Source organism: Muntiacus reevesi, chromosome 1, assembly GCF_963930625.1.
Source record: "Muntiacus reevesi chromosome 1, mMunRee1.1, whole genome shotgun sequence".
NCBI classification, from domain to species: Eukaryota; Metazoa; Chordata; class Mammalia; order Artiodactyla; family Cervidae; genus Muntiacus; species Muntiacus reevesi.
In genome coordinates this window covers 200,182,662-200,203,788 of record NC_089249.1, presented here as the reverse complement: position 1 = coordinate 200,203,788, position 21,127 = coordinate 200,182,662, and the positions used below count along the sequence as shown (strand labels likewise).

At 52.0% G+C, this 21,127-nt stretch overlaps 1 protein-coding gene across 1 annotated transcript; it reads right to left on the bottom strand.

The window, feature by feature from the left end:
• Positions 1 to 3,072: 3,072 nt before the first annotated feature.
• Positions 3,073 to 20,967, bottom strand: MOB3A (MOB kinase activator 3A). The gene is made up of 4 exons (XM_065918122.1): positions 20,693 to 20,967; positions 9,719 to 10,242; positions 6,291 to 6,493; positions 3,073 to 4,367 (listed from the first exon to the last, which is right to left on the bottom strand). The coding sequence occupies exons 2-4, from the start codon at positions 10,137 to 10,139 to the stop codon at positions 4,338 to 4,340; spliced, it is 654 nt and encodes a 217-aa protein (XP_065774194.1). The 5' UTR covers positions 10,140 to 10,242; positions 20,693 to 20,967; the 3' UTR covers positions 3,073 to 4,337.
• Positions 20,968 to 21,127: the final 160 nt, after the last annotated feature.

Genomic DNA, 21,127 nt, shown 5'->3' with positions numbered 1-21,127 from the left:
AGAGTGGCTGTTTTCCACTTCTGTGTGACAACTGCCCCTTGTGTTATATAGGTGATATACAGGTGAACGTGCAGGGTCAGGTACCAATAAAACCTTATTTATAAAACCAGGTGGGGACTCCATATATCCAAGCCTGGTCTATGACTGCTGCCTTGGTTTTCCATGAACTAATCCCATGTGATGCTTTAAAATATTCATCTTTGCTGTTTATTGTATTTTCTATCTTTTGTAGCTGCTGCTGTTCCTGTCTTTGTCCCTCCAGTTAATTTCAAAGGATGCATATTATTTTACATTTTACTAGTGGTTAGTCATATATATATGTATACGTATATGTGTGTGTATATATATATATATATATATAGTGATAATTGGTGAAATTAAGTTCTGTTAATATATATTACCATATATTATTATATTAATATGTATCATATTGTATTAAAACACAATCATATTATATATTAACACATAATACATAATTATGTGTTAATATATATATTGACAGAGCAAACTTAATTTTGCCAATTACCATCATCTATGAAACAGCATCTAGGGATTTCCCAGATGATCCAATGATTAGGATGCCATGCTTCCATTGCAGGGGGCAATGGTTCCATCCCTGGTCAGGAAACCAAGATCCCACATACTGTGTGGCGTGGCCAAAAAATAAAAAAATAATAATACATAAAATTGAAAAAAAAACTGAGTCTGTTTATAAAGATTCAACTAGAGGAATATTATTGTAGCCATAAACAGTGACAACAACCCAGAGGGGCTTTGTTAACTTGGAGGCACCTATAAAATGCATGCTCAACTGAGGAATGAATCTATTTGGGCTTTTTCTTTTCTATCTTTTTGATGTGTACCATTCTTAAAGTCTTTACTGAATTTGCTACAATACCTCTTCTGTTTAATGTTTTGCTTTTTTTTTTTTTGGCCGAGAGGTATGTGGGATCTTAGCTCCCCAACCAGGGATGGAACCTGTACTCTCTGCATTGGAAGGCAACGTCTTAACCAGTGGACTGCCAGGGAAATCCCTGTCTGGGCTTTTCCAAGTCATCCATCTGTCCCCAGAGCTACTTCTTGCCCTCTTCAACCCCACACGGTCCCTCCTTTTGGTGGTCAAGATGCAAACCACTTATCAAATTCCAGACTTCACTGTCAATCTTTATGAACTGGAAAAGGATTCAAATTGTCTCTACCTTAAAAAAAAAAAATTGTCTCTACCTTGACCTTTGTTCTGACTCAGGAACAACTTCTAGAAGCAGCTACAACCAATGTAGTAGAAAATGGCAACTGTGGAGACCACTGATGAGGGCTAGTGTGAAAGAGCTGAGGATGTTTTCTGTTTAGTTGATCTTGAATTAGAATTTCAATAGCCCCTGCGGCGAGTGGCTGCCATATTGAATAACACCAGTCTAGGACGATGCCTCCCCCAGTTTGGAAGTTTCCAGTAGCAAGGGGGCTCCTGATCGTCCGAAATGGCCCTACTGTAACTCCATTTTCTTCTCCACTTTCTGGAAGAACACCCTTTCTGGGTTATTCTGCCTTCTTTGTCATGTCCATTGTGATGACTCAGTTCCACAGCCATGCCTCAGTGGTGGCCAGGAGAGAACAGGGCCAGCTGGTTTTGTCCAAGAAACACAGCTGGTTCCTTTTGCCACTGCCCTGTCTGGCCAGACTTCCAGACACTGCTTCCTACCTCCCACAACCTCTCCTGGTTGAACAAGTTTTGGGGTGAACCATCCTGTTAGGATGAGTGATTACCAGGCCTGTGAAGGGAAGGGTTGCCCAGAAGCTAGCCCGGCTAATCTTTGCATTCCAGGCAGCCCAAGTCAGCGGGTCCCAGGAGTTTGGTGTACGAAACACTTCCTTCCAAAGGGTGCATGAGTTCCCCGTGGCAGCCCTAACAAGTCAGCAAACTCATTGGCTTAAATAACACTAACTTATTTCCTTAAAGTCCTGGAGGTCTGAAGTCCAACTCGGGCCTCAAGGGGCTAAATCCAGGTGTGGGCAGGGCTGATCCCTCTGGAGGCTCCAGGGAGCACCGGTTTCTGCCTTTCCCAGGTTCTAGAGGCGCCTTATCCCTGGCTCGCGGTCTCTCCCTCCATCCTCACAGCCAGCAGCACAGTATCTCCTCTCTGCCTCTGACCCTCCCCCTCTCTCTTATAAGGACCCTGTGATGACACTGGGACTCCAGGAATCCAGCGTCTCAGGGGCCTATACTTAACCCCTCCTGCAAAGTCTCCTCTGCCCACTGAGGTGAAATGTTCACAGGTACCAGGACCAGGACACGGACAACTTTGGGGGCTGTTGTTCCAAATAACAGTAATAGCTCCCCAGACTTTAAACTGGTCCTGGAAGTCTCTGTGGTGCATTTGCAAAATCCAGGGGTAAGGAAACACAGGCTTCATTAGAAGGTATTTATTTCCAAGTGACCAGGAGATCCCTGAAGACACTCTCTCCGTGCGATGGAGACTGCACGCCCTCTAGGGGAAGGAAGTCACACACCAGGCTGGAAGCCACCGGATCCAGAGCTGCTTATAAGACCACTCTGTTGGCTCCAGGACCCCTAAGAGTAACTAACACAATCCCATATTTTGCATATAAGAGGTGTCTGGAGTAAACTCATGTGTTAAGGTCACAGGATACCTAGGATGGGACAGACAGAAAACACCCCTCTGTTTGTTCCCTCTCACTCTACTCTTCTGCACCATTTTCTGCAGTGTCTTTTATGTTGCAAAGAGGCAACAGTTAAAATCACTTGATCTCAGCCAGAAGGCTGAGAAGCGACAACAGTTAAAATCATGTTTGCTAAGTGTCTAGAGCAATGCAAGAGAAAGCAGAAGTGGGAGAGAGAGGCGGGTGCCTTCTCAGCCTGTTTTCCAGACGCGGGGCACCCTGTGAAATTTTAGTCCCACCAATATGCTGTGCGTCTGATCATCTATTTGGGCACTCTGGGGGGGCCACAAACCGTTATGACAGCGAAGATTTCTTTGCCCCTTGGACAAGGTCACCCTGGTGACAGTTGTGATGTGTCCCAACTCTAGGAAGGCAGAAATGACAGTCATCAGCTGCAGATAAGGAGGCTGGTTTATTCTGATGTCCCTGCGGGAATGCCCGCAGGTGCAAGAGGGCAGGCAGGGCGCGGCCCTCCCGCCCCACTGCCTCCCCTGGCCCGGCTGCGCCCTGGAGAGGCACAGTGGTTGTGGCATTTGGTTGTGGCTCTGCAGTTAAAAGGAGCTACATTCGATTGGCCGGTTTCATAAAGTTCTTCCAGGCCTCCAGGAACAGGGCCTGCGGCTTCTGAAGGACTGAGGCCCAGGTTGTGTTGGTTAATTGCACTTGTTCGGTGTCAGTGGTGGGCCCTCTCCCTGACACCTAGAGGTAACAGAACCAGCATGGCCTGGGCAGGCAGGGTTGCCATGGCCAAAGGCCACCAAGGATGCTGCGTGTGGGTAGGGCAGTGGCTGGTGGAGTGCCCCCGTTCCAACTTCTGCAGGGAGAAGGTGCTGGGGTTTGGTCCCAGAGTCACTGCGAGGGCAGCAGGGGGGCACATAAAGGGTTTCCATATGATGTTGGCAGGCATTAGGTGAAATTCGAAGGTTGTACACCCAGGTAGAGGTGCTCTTTGGGAAATTCATCCTGTTATTCACAGCAAAAAGGGGACATTTTTCTAGAGGGCAAGGGGAGGACTACCTGTAGGTAAAAAGCTTTTTTTTTTTTTCTCCTAGTAACATCTCACAGCAGTTGTAAATGAAACTATAGAAATTCAATCTTTTATGTGACAAGAAAGGGCCCCAAGAAACATGGGATGCAGGCGCAGGCTTGCGAAACTGATGGATGAGCCCAGGGTCCTGGAGGAACAGCTGACAGAAGTGGCTAGGGGAGGACGCGGGGAGGACAGAAGCCAGGCCCTTGTACCACTCGAAACCAGACCTGGGCCGTGGTGGGAAGTGATGCGTGGTCATGGCCTCACTGACTGGGCCCCGGAGCCCGTGGCCGAGCACGCTGACTGGCCAGGAGATGGACCCAAGGTAGGCCAGCCTCCTCGTAAATGCAAGTGGTTTCCAAACAAAGTGGGTTTTCCTGGTTGCTCACAACACAGAGAATCACAGAGTTCAAATTCCATCTCCCCCGTGATGTGACGGCTGAGGAGACGGGGGCCCAGAGAGGACCGGACTAATGGCTGCTGCCACCTTGGAACCGGAGAGAGGATGCAACCCTGACAGCCCAGAATCTACTGGGCTAGAAAACACTGGTCCCTGTGCTGGAGATGTGGCGCGTAGCTGGAGCGGGCCCTCAAGGCGTGGTCGCAGAGACGACAGGGCCAAGGGCTCTCAGTGGCACATCCGTGCGGTCATTTCTTTCTGTTAAGAACAAGCAGGACATCAGGAGTCACACACAAAAGCGAAGTCGGGGTATGTGGTCTCAAGGGGCCCACGGGCCTCATTTAAGACAAACCTTACTAAACAGGGCATAGACAGCATGTGCCTCAGGCCAGGCAGCAGGCTCTTTATGAGAAGGGTCACAGTTTCTGCCTCCAGAAAGAACTCTAAGTGTCAATGCAGGAGAAAGGACCACGGGATCAGGACACCAAGTGAAAAAACATAAGCGTATCATAAAACTGCCCACGACTATTTTCCGTATTTGGTGAGATTCACATAAAATGAACTGTCCTCCTCAATGGTGGACAACCCCCACCCCTATCTGGTTCCAGAACATTTCACTACCCCAGAGGGAAACCCCTTTCCTACTAGCCAGAGCCTACACGGGAATATACAAACATGAAAAAGCTATGTTGAGATGTTTTTAGAGGTTTTCAAAAGTTGTCAAATAAGAGCCTTTCACAAAGACCCAAAGCAATGGAGGGAACCAGGAAAAAAGGTCACATGTAATGCAAATTTTGGTGCAGCCACTATGGAGAATATGGAGGTCCCATAGATTGATCCAGCAATCCTACTTCTGGGCATGTATCCAGAGAAAACTATAATTTGAAAAGATAAATGTACCCTAATGCTCATAGCAGCACTATTTACAATAACCAAGACATCGAAACAACCTAAATGTCCACCGACAGAGGGGTGGGTAAAGAAGACGTGGTACATCTATACAGTAGACTATTATTCAGCTGTGAAAAAGAATGAATTAATGCCATTTGCAACAACATGGATGGACTTGGAGGGCATTATGCTTAGCAATGTAACTCAGAGAGAGACAAATACCATATGATATCACTTCTATGTGGAATCTAAAATATGGCACAAATGAACTTATTTATGAAACAGAAACAGACTCACAGACATAAGGGGGAAAAGAAACAGGGATAAACAAGGAGTTTGGGATTAACAGATACACACTACTATATATAAAATTGATAAACAGTGAAGTCCCGCTGTATAGCACAGGGAACTATGTTCAGCGTCCTATGATAAACCACAATGGAAAACGTTATGAAACAGAATACATGTATAACCGAGTCACTGTGCTGTACACCTGAAACCAACACAAGGCTGTAAGCCAAGCACACTCAGATAGAAGGCCTCCCAAACAGGCCCACATGCAGCCCAGGGTCCTGCCAGGAAAGGCACAACTGGGGCAGGGTGTCCAGAGTGATGATCTTGTCTCCCAGGAGCAGACCCGCACACCCAGGCACCACCCGGTCCCTGGAAGGTTCCAGCATTTCTGAGCTTGGGGAGATGTTCCCACTTCTTATAACGACCCCCGTAAACCGTGGCAGCAGCTGGTGGGCACTGGGAGAGCAACCACCTGTGCCCTCTGACCTTGCAGGTCCTGCTCAGAGCCATCTGGGTAACACAGTATGGCAGGCAGGCTCCATGTCACAGCCCATGGGACCTGAGTCAGGCACCTGAAATCTCCCCTTTCTGGGGGGTGGGGGAGTCAACACTGACCAGTTCAGTAAATCCCCCCAGAGAGAAAGTGGGTGAGTGGTTGCAGGGGCTGAGGAGGGGGTGACTGCTGATGTGGAGAGGACTGCTCTGGGGGTTATGAAACGTTCTGGAACTGGATTGAGGTGAGGGTTGCACGACCCTGTGAATGTACTGAACACCACTGAATCGTTCATTTTTGTATCAGTGGTTTTACCATATGTAAAGTTTACCTCAATTAAAACCAGAAAAAAAAGTAGCTCCTTGCTCTCCTGCCAGCGGGGTGGGAAGGATGGGCGCTACCATAGAGAAACGGGGGGCAGCTGCAGGCAGGAACCCCTCTGGGCCACGGTAATGGGGGGACCCCGCGCACCAATTGCCTACCCCACTACGACCCACGCTCACCAGTGGCTCCAGCTCCTTGGTGTCGATAAGGCCGAACTCAGTGACAAAGTAGTAGAAGTGCTTGTAGCAGGTGTTGACGTGAGCCTCTGAACCTAGCTGCGCAATGCGGTCGAAGTGGTGGATGTACACATGCACGAACACGCGGAAGAGCCGCGACAGGATCTTCTTCACCACCTGCAGGAAGTTCTTGGGGAACGGTGTGCCTGCGGGGCGACGGGCATGGCTCAGCTTCCCTTCCCCTCCCCTTCCCTCCGGGACCTGCACCTCTCTGCCCCAGACAGCGCCCGGGGGGCGGGGAGGGGCAGTCCTGCAGGCCCAGACGTCCTACCCTGCCCGCCCTCCGCATGTGGCCGGCAGTGGACCTGACATCCCACTTCCGGGCGGTTTACAGGCTTCTGTGTCTATTTCTGGTTACATTTATTTTTCAGATTACAACTGGGCAATGCATAAAAACCTATGTTCTGGACTTTGACGCTTTTCCCTTAATATATTTATATCGCTCCATCTAAGTATGCTTCATGGTATAGCTTATATTTGAATGTACACATCCTAACTTAATTGCATACACACACTATATTGCAGCCTGTTTTTCTATTACTGAACTTAATACATTTTATTTCTATTTTTCCATTTTTTAAATTTTTTTAAAAAGTGGTAAGATTTGTCGACTCAGCTGGTGGTGACCCTCTGGCATCAGGCACATTCATGGGCTGCACCCACATGCCCCTCCCCACCTCGTGTCTTCCTCGGCCCAGGGGAAAGATGCTATGCCCTCACACCATCTGACCAGTGCTACCAGGGGCTGCCCGGGACCAGGACGGACAGGTCCTGTCCTTCACGAGAGGGGCTCCAGGGCTGGCGACCACCCAGCCTGTGGACAGCCACAATGCTCTGGGACACACTCACAGAAAATGGAATGGCAGCTGCTGGTTGGCGAGCAAATCCCCAAAGACATGCAAGTAGGTGCTCAGGATCCGTGTGCTCAGCAGCTCGAGGGGCAGTGTCAGCGGCCGGTCAGGGACAACCAGGCCGAATGGGGGTTTCTCACACCAGAGGCAGGTCCCAGGGTGTGGAGGCACGAGGCAAATGGGAAAGACCTTCTCTAAGACTGACCATCATGCTCCTGGCCAGCTCCCTCCTGTGTGTATGCATGTCCCATACCACTGATGGCACTGGTGTTCCAGGCCAGGTGTCTGGGGATGTGCCTCTGCAGAAGGCTCGTTCAGCATCAGTGAGGCCTCTGGGTTTCCTGACTCCATCCAACAGGAGAAAAGAGCTAAACAGAAGGAATGCTCGACCCTTTTTTAAACTAATTTTTAAAATTTTTGGCTGTGCTAGGGTTTTGTTGCTGAGCGCAGGTTCTCTTGAGTTGTGTGTGCAAGGCTTCTTATTGCAGTGGTTTCTCTTGTTGCAATGCACAGGCTCTAAGCGCATGAGCTCAGTAGTTGAAGCACACAGGCTTGGTTGCTCTGCCACATGTGGGATGTTCCCGGACCAGGGATTGAACCCATGTTTCCTATATTGGCAGGTAGATTCTTCACCATCAGAGAAGTCCAAGAATACTTGACTCTTGGGAAAAACCATGTTCACAGGGCATCTAAGGTGCACCTGCCGTCCACGAAGACTGCAGACAAGCAAAGAGAAGCACTTCAGTCCACTGAGGGGGGCGGGTGGGGGTGGAACCAGGCCGAGGGGTGAGGCTGGCCCTGGGGTCTGTGGACAGGGCTGGAAGATATGGCCTGGGCCAGGCGGCCCCTAACCATCTGCCAAGTTCATTTCTCTTGCTCTTCTCACTGACTCGAGGCAGGTCTGAGTTCTAGGAGGTGGACCCCTCAGGAGCTGTGGGGCCTCAGATGGTCCTAGCAAAGCAGTGACTCAGGATGACAGGAAGAAGGTGTAGACTTGGACCAGGCAACCCGACAGGAGACTGCCCAGGAATCTGTTTCGGGAAAGTGATAAGTATGGGATGGCCTTTTCCCAGGTGGGTCCCTGGAAGCCCCTTGCCAGAGTCAACATTGTTCACTGTACAGGCGGTGAGTGAGGCCTGGCGGTGAGAAACATAAGCATGCCAGCAGCCCAGAGCAAGGCCTGAGGCCTCCTCAGCAGTCGGCCCACCAGGACACCAAGCAGCCCTGGTGAACGTGAGAACGTCTGCTGTCTCCTGGGACCGCTCAGTGGCTCAGGACAACTAGCACCAATTCTCTCCCAGGTCCTGAGGCCAGAGTCCACACGGTGCCCTGAGCTGCAGGCAGAGCTGGGCCCTCCACAGGCTCCAGGGAGAACCCGGCCCTGTCTTTTCTGGGCTTATGGTCCCTTCTCCCACCCACTGCCTCACTGCCTTCTGCCCCCCTGGGTAACGAGTCTCCCTCTGCCCCCTCATTAGGACCTTGTGATGACATTTAGGGCTCACTCAGATAATCCTGAATTGTCTCTCTATCTCAAGATCCTTTAACTATATGTGTTAGTTGTTCAGTTGGGTCTGACTCTTTGCTATTCCATACATGGAGTTTAGCCTGCCAAGTTCCTCTCTCCATGGAATTCTCCAGGCAAGAATACTAGAGGAGGTAGCCATTCCCTTCTCCCAGGGATCGAACCTGGGTCTCCTGCACTGCATGCAGATTCTCTAAAATCTGAGCCACCAGGGAAGTCTTTGCTTGAAGCAAAATGTGTCCCTTCACACACAAGAGCATCACTCAGTCATGAAAAGGAGAGAAGCCCTGACACTTGCTACCATGTGGATGGACCCTGAGAACACGACGCTCAGTGTGAGAAGCAGACACGGGACACACAGGGTGTGATTCCACCAACGGGAAACGTTCAGAACAGGCAAAGCCACAGACACAGAGAGTGGGTTCCTGGTTGTCAGGGGTTGGGGAGGTGGTGCGGGTGACTGCTGAAGGGGATGGGGCTTCTTTTAGGATGATGGATTTTTTTCCCTTGGCCGCGCAGGGTCTTCATTGTTGCACGTGGGCTTTCTCCAGTTGCAGTGTGCAGGCTTCTCTTGTTGCAGGGTATGGGCTCTAGAGTACAGACTCAGTAGTTTGGGGCACAGGCTTAATTGCCCCTCAGCATGTGGGATCTTCCTGGACCAGGGATGGAACCCATGTCCCCTGCATTGGCAGGCAGATTCTTAACCCCTGGACCAGGGAAGCCTCCAGGGTGATGGATTTAATTACAGCTGACAGCTGTATGACACTGTGAATGTACTATAACGCCACTGAACTGCATTTTTAAAATTTGCCTTACCATGTATCATGTGAGGTGTTAGTTCCCCAACCGTGCCCCATGAAGCAGAAGCATGGAGTACTAACCACTGGAGCACCAGGGAAGCCCCTGAACCATGCACTTTAAATGGGTGGATGTAGCGGTGTGTGGACTCCATCCCGATAAAGTTGACCCTAAAAGAACAGGAAAGCACAGAGACTCACCAACGTTGGTGGGGAAGACGTCCTCATTGTTGATCTGCACCTCGATCCAGTCCATGAGCAGGTCCATGTAGCGGGGGGCCGACAGTGCCGTGGGCCGCCGGAACTTGTGCTCATCCTGCCAACGGTACTCGTACTTGGGGCCGCCTGACATGATGGGGCAGGAGCGCTCGGTGCAGCCGTCACTGATGGTGCCGTAGATGAGGTTGACGCGGTTGAAGAAGTCCACCACGTGCACGGCCACCCAGTCGTTGAGCTCCTCGCCAGCGGGCAGCTGCACGGCCAGCTTCAGGTCCAACCCTGCATTCAGCGAGGCCTGCGCCTTCTTGTGCAGCTCGAAGCGTTGGGTGCCTGGCTCGAACTTGCGCTTGGGCCGGAAGGTCTTGTCCTTGTTGAAGACCTGCTTCAGGAAGGGGTTGGACATCTTGGCCGCGCTCTCGGGACGTGCCCCACGAGGTGTCTGAGGGGAGGGCTGGGCAGGACGCTCACGACAGGTATGTCACCGGGTCCCCAGGGCTCCCACAGACCTGGAACACACAAAAAGGAAACATCATGACCCTTCTTGAAATCCTGTTCTAGAAGCAGCAGCAGGCAGACTGGGGATGCTCCTGGGACTTGTGGTTTTGAGTTTCAACAAAAGGGCACACAGAACTGCCCTGGCACATCTCCTCTGTGCCCAGAGGCTTTTGGTAAAGAGAAAGCTGCTGGCCCCACATGCCATCTGAGGGCGGGCCCCCACATGCTGGCAGAGGGTGGGCCCCTCAGGCTAGGTGGCAGCCTCTGTGAAGAGATGCCCATAGCCAGGGACCTGCAAATGAATCTTATCTGGAAAGAGAGTCTTTGTAGATTGATTAAGGACCTTGGGTAGCCCTATTCCTCGACTATCCGGGCACCCCAAATCCAGTGATGAATGTCCCTGTAAGAGGCCATGTGATGATGGACACAGAGATGGAGTGACGGGTCTACAAACCAGGCGATGCCAAGGACCAGTGGCACTGGTGGAGCTGGGAGGGAGCCCCAGGAGGAACTAGCTCCGCCCATACTCTGACTGTGGGGCTTCTGGGCTCCGGGGCTGGAAGGGCATGCATTCCTACTGCCTCTGCTCCCCCTGTGTCTTGTGTCCCAGTCTCGTCTCTGGACCAGGGCCCTCCATAACCCCATGTGCCCTCAGCTCTCTGGCTTAACATCTGCACAGCTCCACGTCCAAGGCGCAGATATGAATCTGGGGGACACTACCCACCCCGATGCATCAGCTAAGGGAAGATGCCTCCACAAGTTGTCTGGTCTTGTGACAGATGCCGCTCATTTTGAGGGCGAGGCCCTAGTGTGGGGGCTGCACTGCCATGGCCCTGCTCTGATGAACAGGTCCCTCCCAAGCCTCTGTTCTGCCTGTCTTCCCTGTCACATTGGGAGTAGTAGACCCCACTTCAGGGGGTGTGAAAGGGTGAAATCAAGCACAAGGGGCCTGGGTTGGGCTCACACTTGGGACCAGTCACGTGCTGCTCCTTCACCATCACCGCTCCAATGGCCACACTGGCCCACCGCCCCTTATCTCCATCTCTGGCTGGGGTACATCTGCTTTCCCAGGAGTGTGGACCTGGCCAGAACTGGGTGGGGTGGGGGTATCCTGGGAGCTCACCCAGGAGCAGCAGCAGAGGGGGAAGTGGGCCTGGGTTGGGGGAAGCGGAAGCACTGCCCAGACTGGGCTCCAGCACACGCAGCCACACTCCTGGTGAGATGAAAAACCACTTACACGTAATGTTGTAATATACACGTAATGCTGCAATAAACCCCTCTGGAGTCAGTTTCTTGGCCCTTGGAGCTTGACCCTTCAGACCAAGCACTCTGTGTAGCAAACTGCCACAAACTGAGGGGCTTCGAACAGCCTATATCCACAATCAGAAACTTCTGGACATCCCATGTCTGAAAGGACTTCGCATGTCCTTGTACAGGGATCCCGTCACCCCCAGGGGACGTCATGCCACCAGGCTGACCTCAGTGACGGAGAAGCTGTGCCGGGGGATGGGCCTGAGGCAGCCAGATCTGGTCACCTCAGCCCAGTTCACCCGTGTCCGCACCCAAGTCCATGGTCCAGACGGGGCGACCAGGATGGGAAGGACCTCAGCATGCGGTTAGTAAGTGCCGAGTCACGACCCACCACATCCTGGAGTCCAGCATCTCCTGCAGGCCTGGCTCTTCTACACGTCGGCGGGTCGGAAATCAGAGTGACCCCCATTGGCCTGGGCCTCCTGGCCCAGCCTTCAGTGGCCGCCTTGAGAACATGAGCCTCTGGGTTAATTCCAGAGGCTGGATGGATAATGTGAAGAGCTCACACCAGTGTTCTAGCCAGGGTGTCCTGTCCGTAGAGCCAGGAATGATTGACTCTTGAGTTATGAGAATCTAGAAAGAAAGAGGTTGCTCTGGTCTAAAGGGAGAGGGATGGCAGTGAGCTGAGCCTTCAGAGTCCTCCTTCTGGAGCATGGACTGTGGAGGGTGGGGTTCAAAGGAGGGGTCCAGCGCCTCTCCCTGTGGGGCAGGCGCAACCCTGACCCTACCTCCTTCCCCCGTCTGTGTCCTCTGCATGTCCACAGGGCCTGCTAACAGAGTCAGAGACAGAGACACAGGAGATGCTGCTCTGCTAGCTGTGAGGATGGAGGGAGGGGCTGCGAGCCTGGGATGCAGCGCCTCTAGAAGCTGGAAAAGGCAGGAGTCAATGCTCCCCAGGAGCCTCCAGAGGAACCAGCCCTGCCCATGCCTGGATTTTAGCCCTGAGAGGCCTGAGCTGGACTCTTGACCTCTCAAACTGTAAGAGAATAATCTGTGTGGTCCGGGCTACAAAGTCTGTGGTGATTTGTTACATCAGCCATTGGAAACTCAGAAAGAGGCTACGCAGAACATTTGAAGGTACGCCAGGGAGGGTAACTCACAGTTGACACAACTGGGTCAATCGAGCCCTAATTACATGCAGGCTGAGGACCATCTGTCCTCCCCACTGGTAGGTGAAGCCTGCTCATTCTTCTGGGCCCCACTTGACACTGTGGGTACCGGAAGGTTGATTCAAGGCAGCATGAACTATGCAAAACACAGAGGCTGAGTATCCGGGGATGGAGCCAGATGTAGGGAGCCCAGTGAGGAGGGGAGGGATCTGCCACCCCCAACGAGGATGGAGTAATCAAAAAGGACAGTCAATAGGAACCCTTCTGCACTGCTAGGTAATGTAAAATGGAGTGGCTGCTGTGGAAAACAGCCCAACAGTTAAAAAAATGCAGTTACCATCTCACCAGCAGCTCTCTCCTAAGTGTCCATCCAAGTAATGACACACGTGGACAACACATGTCCACACAAAAACTTGTACATACGTGTGTCCAGCAGCATGTGTCCTAACAGCCAAAAGGTGGAGACACCCAAATGCCCAGTAGTGGGTGAGCTGATCCACACATGGAAGCATCACTCAGCCATGAAAAGGAGAGAAGCCCTGATGCTCGCTACCATGTGGACAGACCCTGAGGACACGATGCTCAGTGAGAGGAGCAGACACAGAAGGAAGGACATAGGGTGTGATTCCACTGATGGGAAATGTTCAGAACAGGCAGATCCACAGACACAGAGAATGGGTTCTTGGTTGTCAGGGGCTGGGGCAAGGGATAGGGTGACTGCTGATGGGGACAGGGTTTCTTCTGAGGTGACAGAATGTTCTGGAACTGGAGAGAGGTGGTGAATGGGCTGAAAACAGTGGAATGCACACGTGAAAGGCGGAAAGTCTGGTACATGAATGGAGAGCCAGGAAAGCTGTTATTTTTAAAGCAGGGTGAGGAGACGGAGCAAGTGTGGGCTGAACTGCTGCTGTGGGAACCGCAAAGAACTGAGGCCATTTCCCTCTGGGTTCAAGCTGAGGCTGGCACTGCCTGTAAAATTTGTTTACCATGTGAGGTGACAGCACAAACAGAGGACCACACGAGATGAAAGATGTAGGCACTCACGTGTGACAGAGGGAACGCTCACCGCGGACAGGCTGCCTGGCGATGGGGCAGGAAGCCACCTGTGCTCTGGAGCGAGGAGGCCCATCCAGAGACCAGAAGAGCCTTCACTTCCTTCCCCAAAGCTGCCCCTGAGGCCCCAGCCACCAGCATCACTTCCTGCCACCTTGGTTAACGCCCAGTGAGACAGTCGCCGTAACCCATGGAGCAAAGCAGAACCCTACTTTAAAGCTGGGAAGACTGAGGCCTGCTGACATCAGGGCCGCCCTGGGCACTATGGAGGTGAAGCACTATGGGGGCAGGAGCACCCCAGGTGAGAAACACTGGGCTAGAAGATGGTGACTAGGTACTAACCATTAGCAACTAGTGGTCACGGCTAACTACTACCCAGTTAATGAGTAAATCACTGTTAGGCTGCACAGCTGGTAGCAGGAGGAGTCAGTGTTTGCACCCTGGACCATGGGGATAAAACTGTGGTCCCTTCTGCCTGGCCACCCACCTCCACTGCCCCACACTCCACTCTTCATCCCAAATCCAGGGCCAAGTCCCTCCTGGATGGGGCTGCTCCCGCACCAGGCACCTCTGCCGCGCCTGCAGTCTGGTGTAGGCGCCTCAGGTTCTGACCCTCCCTGGTTCTGGAGATATGGTACAGACCTGTGCCTAGGGCCTGGAGGGCAGGAAGAGGTGCCTCCAAAAAGGGAGGGCAGCCACAAATAGCCCATCTGCCGCTTTTCTCCCAATGTGGAAGATCTGAGACCCCCAGGAGGCCCCAGTTAAGAGGCCACCTGCCCTGACCCTCTGTTGCAGAGACTAGTCGTGTCCCCTGTGCTGGGTAGCTGGGACCCCTCTGTATGAGGGCACTTGTGCTGGATATGGTGGGTGGGGTCCCTGCCACCCACCCTCCACCCACCTCCCCCTCCACCATGACTGCTAACTGCCGAGGGGCCGTGAACCTGACCAGGTGGTTCATCTGTAAACCAAGCAGCTCTCAGGGCTACTCCAAGTGCAGGTCAAGGGACAGTCACCCTGTATGGACTGACCAGCAATCCAAGCTGCCCTCCCCCACACCTACCACCTGCCAGCGATTTCTCACCCATGACTCGCTTTAGCCTTTAAACACTCTTCTGCCCGGGCTGAACGAAGCCTCACTTTGGCCATGAGAAGACAAAGCAGGGTGCTACCCTCATCCAGCAGAGTGGCCTTGGCCTGGGCTGGCCCTGACCCCCCCCAGCTGCTTCTGTGCACCCAGGTGTCCAGGCTCCTTATCTGCCCTATAGCCAGCCTTCTCACCCTCAGAGAGACCACAACCCCAAGAAAAATGCAACCTGCCCACACCCCGCTGCTGCCTTCTGTTGACTTTGGGGTCTCTGGGGCTATGTGACCCGTCAGATAGGCACAGGCTGCAGGGTGGTGAGAAGTGGACAGGGACCCCACTGTCCCGAGAGACCCCAAGGCTCTATCTACAGCCCGTCAAACCACGGACCAGACCTGCACCAGGATGGTTCTAGAAGATGGGGCAGGGTGGTAAAGTGGGCTTATAAGGCTCCTGCCTACTTTTCTGTCTCCTGAGAAAGTGGGAGGGTTGCTTTTTTTTAAAGTGGAAGCAATGATTTTTTAAAAACTTCCTGGATGGACAGAGTTCCCATCAAAAGCAAATAGCGCTTTCTATCAAAAACACATTCCCTTGGGCTCCTATGACCAAGGAGTGTGCGACCACTGGAAAGTGCCTTTTCCTTGAGAAGCACCCGGGAGTCACTGCGGCATCCCCTTCCCCCACCAAAATCCCAGGTACCGTTTCCGGGGATCTCGGGTTTCTGCCCACTCTTAGAAGACCTCCAAGGGCAGCAAAGGGAAAACCAGGAGAGGCTTCTCGGAATCCAGCACAAGGGGCTTCCCTGGGTCTTCCTGCACACAAGATGAGTGTGGCACTTACAAACTCCAAGAGTGACAAAGGTTAAAATGACAAAATTCCCCTGCCCCAGCACACACCCACCCACCCCTGTTCTTTTTCTAAAAACAAAACACAGTTCCTACTGGCAACCGCTATACCTCAGCCCCATCGCCACTTCCTTCCGGTGCCTCTACATCCTGCCTGGCTGATGACATTCGCCACTGTTGTGTGTAAATCCTGTCCCTGGCCTGGCAGCCTTAGTGGCTGGCTAGAAGATGCTCATGGCCCAGGATCTGTCCTGTTAAAGGTGGTTGTGCTTCAGGGCTGTCTCCCATCATGTAAATGTTTGTGTTTAAATACTGAGACTGCTCCCTGGGTGGGGAGGCTGCCCAAGTCCTGAAGGACACAACAAAGGCCAGGTGCTTTAGATGGGCTCGCTATAGTCCAGCCCTCTTAGTAATCCTTTTTTTATTCCCCACAAAAGCCAAATGAGATATAATTCACACGACTAGAAACATACACAATTCAATGGATTTTAGTAAAATCATGAAGTATGCAACCATTACCACTATCTAATTCCAGAACATTCTTATCACCCCACAAAGAAACCCCATGTCCATCAGTAGTTATCTCCTATTGCCCTTTTATAAGCAGAATCACATCCCTCCTCAAAAGATGTGCTGAAGTCTTAACAGGTGAAGTGATCCATGTGGAAGCAGGACCACTGCAGATGTACTTAAGTTGAGGTCACCCTGTCCTACAAGAAGAGGGGGATCTGGACACAGACACAGACAGCCATGTGATGGAGGCAGAAATCAGGTGATGCGTCTGCAAGCCCTGCAAGCCATGAGATGACCAGGACTGTTGGCCTCACAGGAAGCTGGGGGTGAGACAGCAGGGACCCTTCCTGGTGCCTCTGAGAGCCCTGAGCCCACAGCAGATAAGAGATGGCCTGGGATTTAAGCCCAGCTGTCCCCACCTCTATTGTCCTCTGCTCTACCAAGACAAAGAGGGGCTGCCAGGTGTCCATGGCCCAGTGCCATGATTCTCCTCTGAAGCTCCTCCCTCTGTCTCAGTTCCCCGCGGGGGCAAACACAGATTTTCTTTTTTTTTTTTTTTTAGATTTTCAACAAAACGGAGTTGGGAGTTGGGGGACAGAAAGGAGAGAAATGCAGAAGAGGTTGTGGATGGTGTGTCCATGCAGGAGTCACACCTCTTCCTTCTGAGGACTTATTTCAAAGCTGCAGGAGCCTTCACTGCGTGGCTGACTGACTGGAGACCTGAGTGTCAGAAAGAGGAATACACAAGAAACCATGCCTCCAAACTTCCATCCACCACAAGCCCCACCTTTTCTGTCTGCAGAAACTTCCTCTCAACATCAGGGTCCTCGGGACTTGCCTGTTCACTGACCCCAGTCTGTGGGGAGGGAATCCACCAGGCACCACACTCTCTCCAGGCATTGGGAGAGCTCCCTCCATGCTCAGCTACAGCTATGGGTCTCAAATGCGGTGACCCTGCCCCCCAGGGGCCACAGGGGAATGGGGCACTCCTGGAACTGAGTAGATGGGGCCGGGGAGGCTGCTCCCCACCCCACTGAGAGTGCCCAGGGTGGCCCCCATGGAAAGCAGCCCAGCCCTGGATGTCTTATTTAGGACTCAGCAGCCACAGGAATGACTGTCTCCTTCCCAGAACCTGGTTTCTGAAGTCAGATTCCCCTTTTTTGCTTAAGCAGCCTGAACCTCGCAATTCCAGGAAGTCAGGAGTTCACCAGCTGGGGCATGTCCAGAAGTTCCCAGAGTAAAAACCCAAGTTCCAAGCCAGCTGCTTGGGGAATTTTTGTTCAACCTCCATCTCAAGAACCCCTGGAGATGGGAGAGCAGCTCCCGGAATGATGGTTAATGGCTGACTCTTCCATGGACTTGGCTGGCTTGGGAGCATCATCACATATGAAACAGATTGCCTTAACCTTGTTAGGAATATAAATAATCTCGAGCCCAGGAACTGAAATAGTACTTCCAAGAACCCTCTTCGGACTGAAACAACCACTTCTACTTTTGTTGAGAGAGAGGCACACCTAGAACTCAGCTTGTCACAGCTATCTAGGGCACCTGGTGGGCAAACACCATGGTCCAGATTTGAGAGATGATAGACATACTCTCTCCTTTAGGGAAGTTAAAAAAAAAAGTACACTGTCAAGTCTCGAAAAGACAGGAGGAACTGTAAATGTCCATCATTAAGTGAGAGAAGCCCATGTGAGAAGGTGACACCGTGATTCCCACTCTATGATGTTCTGGAGAAGGTAGAGCTGAGCTCTGGGGACAGAAGGATCAGTGGTTGTGGGGGGCCATTGTGGGGGTGGGGAGTTTAAAGGAGAGACGAATAGGTGGAGCATAGGGGATTTTTAGGGATGTGAAACTTCTCTGTGTGAAAAAATGATGGGTATGTGTCAGTGCACATCTGTCCAAACTCAGACAGCATGCACCACTGAGCACGGACCCACCAAATGTACTCTGGGTGCTGGCTGACAGGGATGTGTCACTGGAGGTTCATCCCCATGACAAATGTCCTGCTCTGGCGGGCAATGCTGATAACCGGGGAGGCAGCGCGCACGTGGGGGCAGGGAGCATGCAGGAATTCCCTGTCCCTCCCACTCAATTATGCAGCAAGCTTAAAACTGCTCTAGAAAAATTCAGTCTATTAAAAAAAAAATTACTGGGGCTTCCCTGCTGGCTTGGACTTTCCTGGTGGCTCAGTGGTAAAGAATCTGCCTGCCAATGAAGGGGCAATTAAGCCCAGGAGTGACAATAACTGAAAGCACGTGCTGCAACTACTGTAGCCGATGCACCTACAGCCTGTGCTCCACAACAAGAGAAGCCACGGCAGTGAGACGCTCACACACCACAATGAAGAGTAGTCCCCACTCACCCTAACTAGAGAAAAGTCCAAGCAACAACAAAGACCCAGGACAACCAAAAAATAAATAAATAAAAGTAAAACCAATTTAAAAACTTATAGCTAACACAAATTTATCAATTACAACACACCAAGCATTTGGCTAAATCCTGTGAATTGCTCACCCTGTTTAAGAAATAACTAAAGCCACAGATAGGAAGCAGAAAATGATGAATCCTAAGAAAGAAGGCATAAATAAAGAACACATTTAGACATCCTGGCATAAAGAACAAATGCCATGGGACTTCCTTGGTGGTCCAGTGGCTAAGACTCTGTGCTCCCAACGCAAGGAAACCTGGTCAGCGAACTAGATCCTAAACGCAGAAACTAAGAGTTCATATGCTACAAATAAAAAAGATCCTGCTTGCTGCAACTAAGACCTGATGCAGTCAAATAAATATTTAAAAAAAAAAATGCCTTGGAAGACACTGAAATACATGTTGCATGTGTGCTTTTTAACTTTTTGGTAGCCACATTAAAAAGTAACAAAAAGAAAAGAAACAAGTGATTTTAACATTGATTTTATATATATATATATATATATATATATATATATATATATATATATATATATATATACACACACACTACTGAGCCTAAGAGCACCAAAATATCACTTTAACATCTAACCAGTATAGAAAATACTAAGGAACTATTTTGCACACCTCCTACCCCACCCCCGCCTTAGCACTCCAAGTCTCCAGAGACTGCTGTGTATTTTACACGAAGGGCACATCACATTTTGGAATAGCCACATTCAAGTGATCACTAGCCATGCATGGCCAGTGGCTACTGCACCGGACAGCTCAGCTCTGGAGGGTTTTAAAAGGGGGAACCACCCCCGTTGCCATCAGGACAGGAGCAGTGGGACAGGTGCTGTTTGAGGTGGGACTCTGGGGAGGGGAAAGGCTCTGGATTGAAGCAGGCTGAGGTTCCCCGTAAACAAAGGGCGCCTTCGGAAGGGAGGGGAGAAACAGGGTGCCCCAGGGTGCGGGCAGGCAGGGGTGGGGCAGTCAAGACTTCCACTTGCTTCACTCCATAATCAGTACAACAGACAATGACAGGCTACCATGAACCTGGGGCGGGTGGGAGGTGGATGGGCATTCAGGGTTTTGGGAGGCTGCAGCGCCCTATCCTGACATTGGCCAGGGCCAGGATTCTTGGCATCACTCATCATTCTTGGCTGAGTCTGTAAAATGGGCTCATATAAGAGTCCCTGAACTTTATGTTGGGTGGAGGGAGGAACAAAGAAGCGGCTAATAGAGACCACAGGTAACAGAAGCAAGTCCAAGATCACAAAGTGCAGACAGGCAGTGGGGTGAAATATGCAAAATGCTCGTGTATCACATGTCAAAATTTATCCAAGTGTATCTCTGAATGAATGCAGTTGATTGGGCGTCAACCAAGACTCTATAAAAAGGTTAAAAAAAAAAAAAGATGCAAGGGGTAGAAAGCACCTGCAAATAAAGAATGGAAGACTTTTACTCCAAAATGAGCAATGGCTCTCTGGGTGCGAGCATCACTGGCTATTTATTTTCTGCTCTGTGACTCTCTGTATTTTCCAGTCACCCTCCAGCTTCCCTTTTCGGTGACATTTAGTAAAGTACATAGTCATTTAAAGCAAATGCAAGCCCTACAGTCAGTGAAGAGATGAAGCAGGAGGGTTAGCCAGTGGGCAGCGCCAACATTAAAACACCTCCCGCCCAGCCCGTGCCCACTGCTCAGGGGCTCTGGGGACCAGGAAGACTGCTTTCAGAGGGCGGGGGTCAAAGTGCGCTGGAGGCCCTAAAATCTTGTGGACTTTCCATCCAAACCAGAAGGTGGGGTCCTGGTTATTGATACCAGAAGAGGGTGGCCCTGGTAACCACTGGTAACCACTAATTCCACCAAGGGCCCGCCACCGGCTCCCGCCCCTCCACCACCGTCCATCCCTCTGAGGGACCCGGCCTCCCCGCCGCCCGCGGTCGCCCCCCTGAGGGACCCGGCCTTCCCGCCATCGCTCCCCTGAGGGATCCGGCCTCCCCGCTGTCTCCCCTCTGAGGAACCCAGCCTCCCCGCCTTCGCCCCGTGAGGGACCTGGCCTCCCTGCTACTTGCGGTCGCCCCTCTGAGGGGCCCGACCTCCCCGCCGGGCGCGCTGGCCTCTCTGAGGACTCACCTGCCGCCTGCCTCCTGCTGCCGGAAGAGTTGGGTCAAGTTCGCCGCTGGACCCAGTTCCCGGGCCGCTGGCCAGTCCAGCCTCGCTGCCAGGCCCGGAGTAATTTCGCACACGACCGCCCCGCCCCTCACCGGATATACTTCCGTTCCAGGGCAAGGCCTCCCAGGAAACAGCCGGGGAGGCCTGCGGGCGGAGCTTGCTGAGTGCGGGGAGCAGGAGACGCGGCCTCGAACCCGGAGGCCCGTCTGGAAAGAGGAGCTTTGCGATGGCTGTGGGCGCATGCGTCAGGCGCGGTCGGGAGGCGGGACCAACAAAGGGGTGGGGCTTCCTCTTGGAGTGGCCGCTCCTGGGCGGGGCCTGAAAGAGGAACCTGAGCCCTCTGTTGCCCGTTACAGGGGCGAGGCCTACGCCGCGGGCGGGGCGGGGTCGTGTTCC

Excerpts from the sequence above, each read along its gene's own strand:
- MOB3A (XM_065918122.1), bottom strand. The coding sequence starts at position 10,139 with ATGTCCAACCCCTTCCTGAAGCAGGTCTTCAACAAGGACAAGACCTTC. Across the intron at positions 6,494-9,718 it reads CGTCTTCCCCACCAACGTTG|GCACACCGTTCCCCAAGAAC; the intron begins GTGAGTCTCTGT and ends GTCGCCCCGCAG. Across the intron at positions 4,368-6,290 it reads CCAAGGAGCTGGAGCCACTG|AAAGAAATGACCGCACGGAT; the intron begins GTGAGCGTGGGT and ends TGTTCTTAACAG.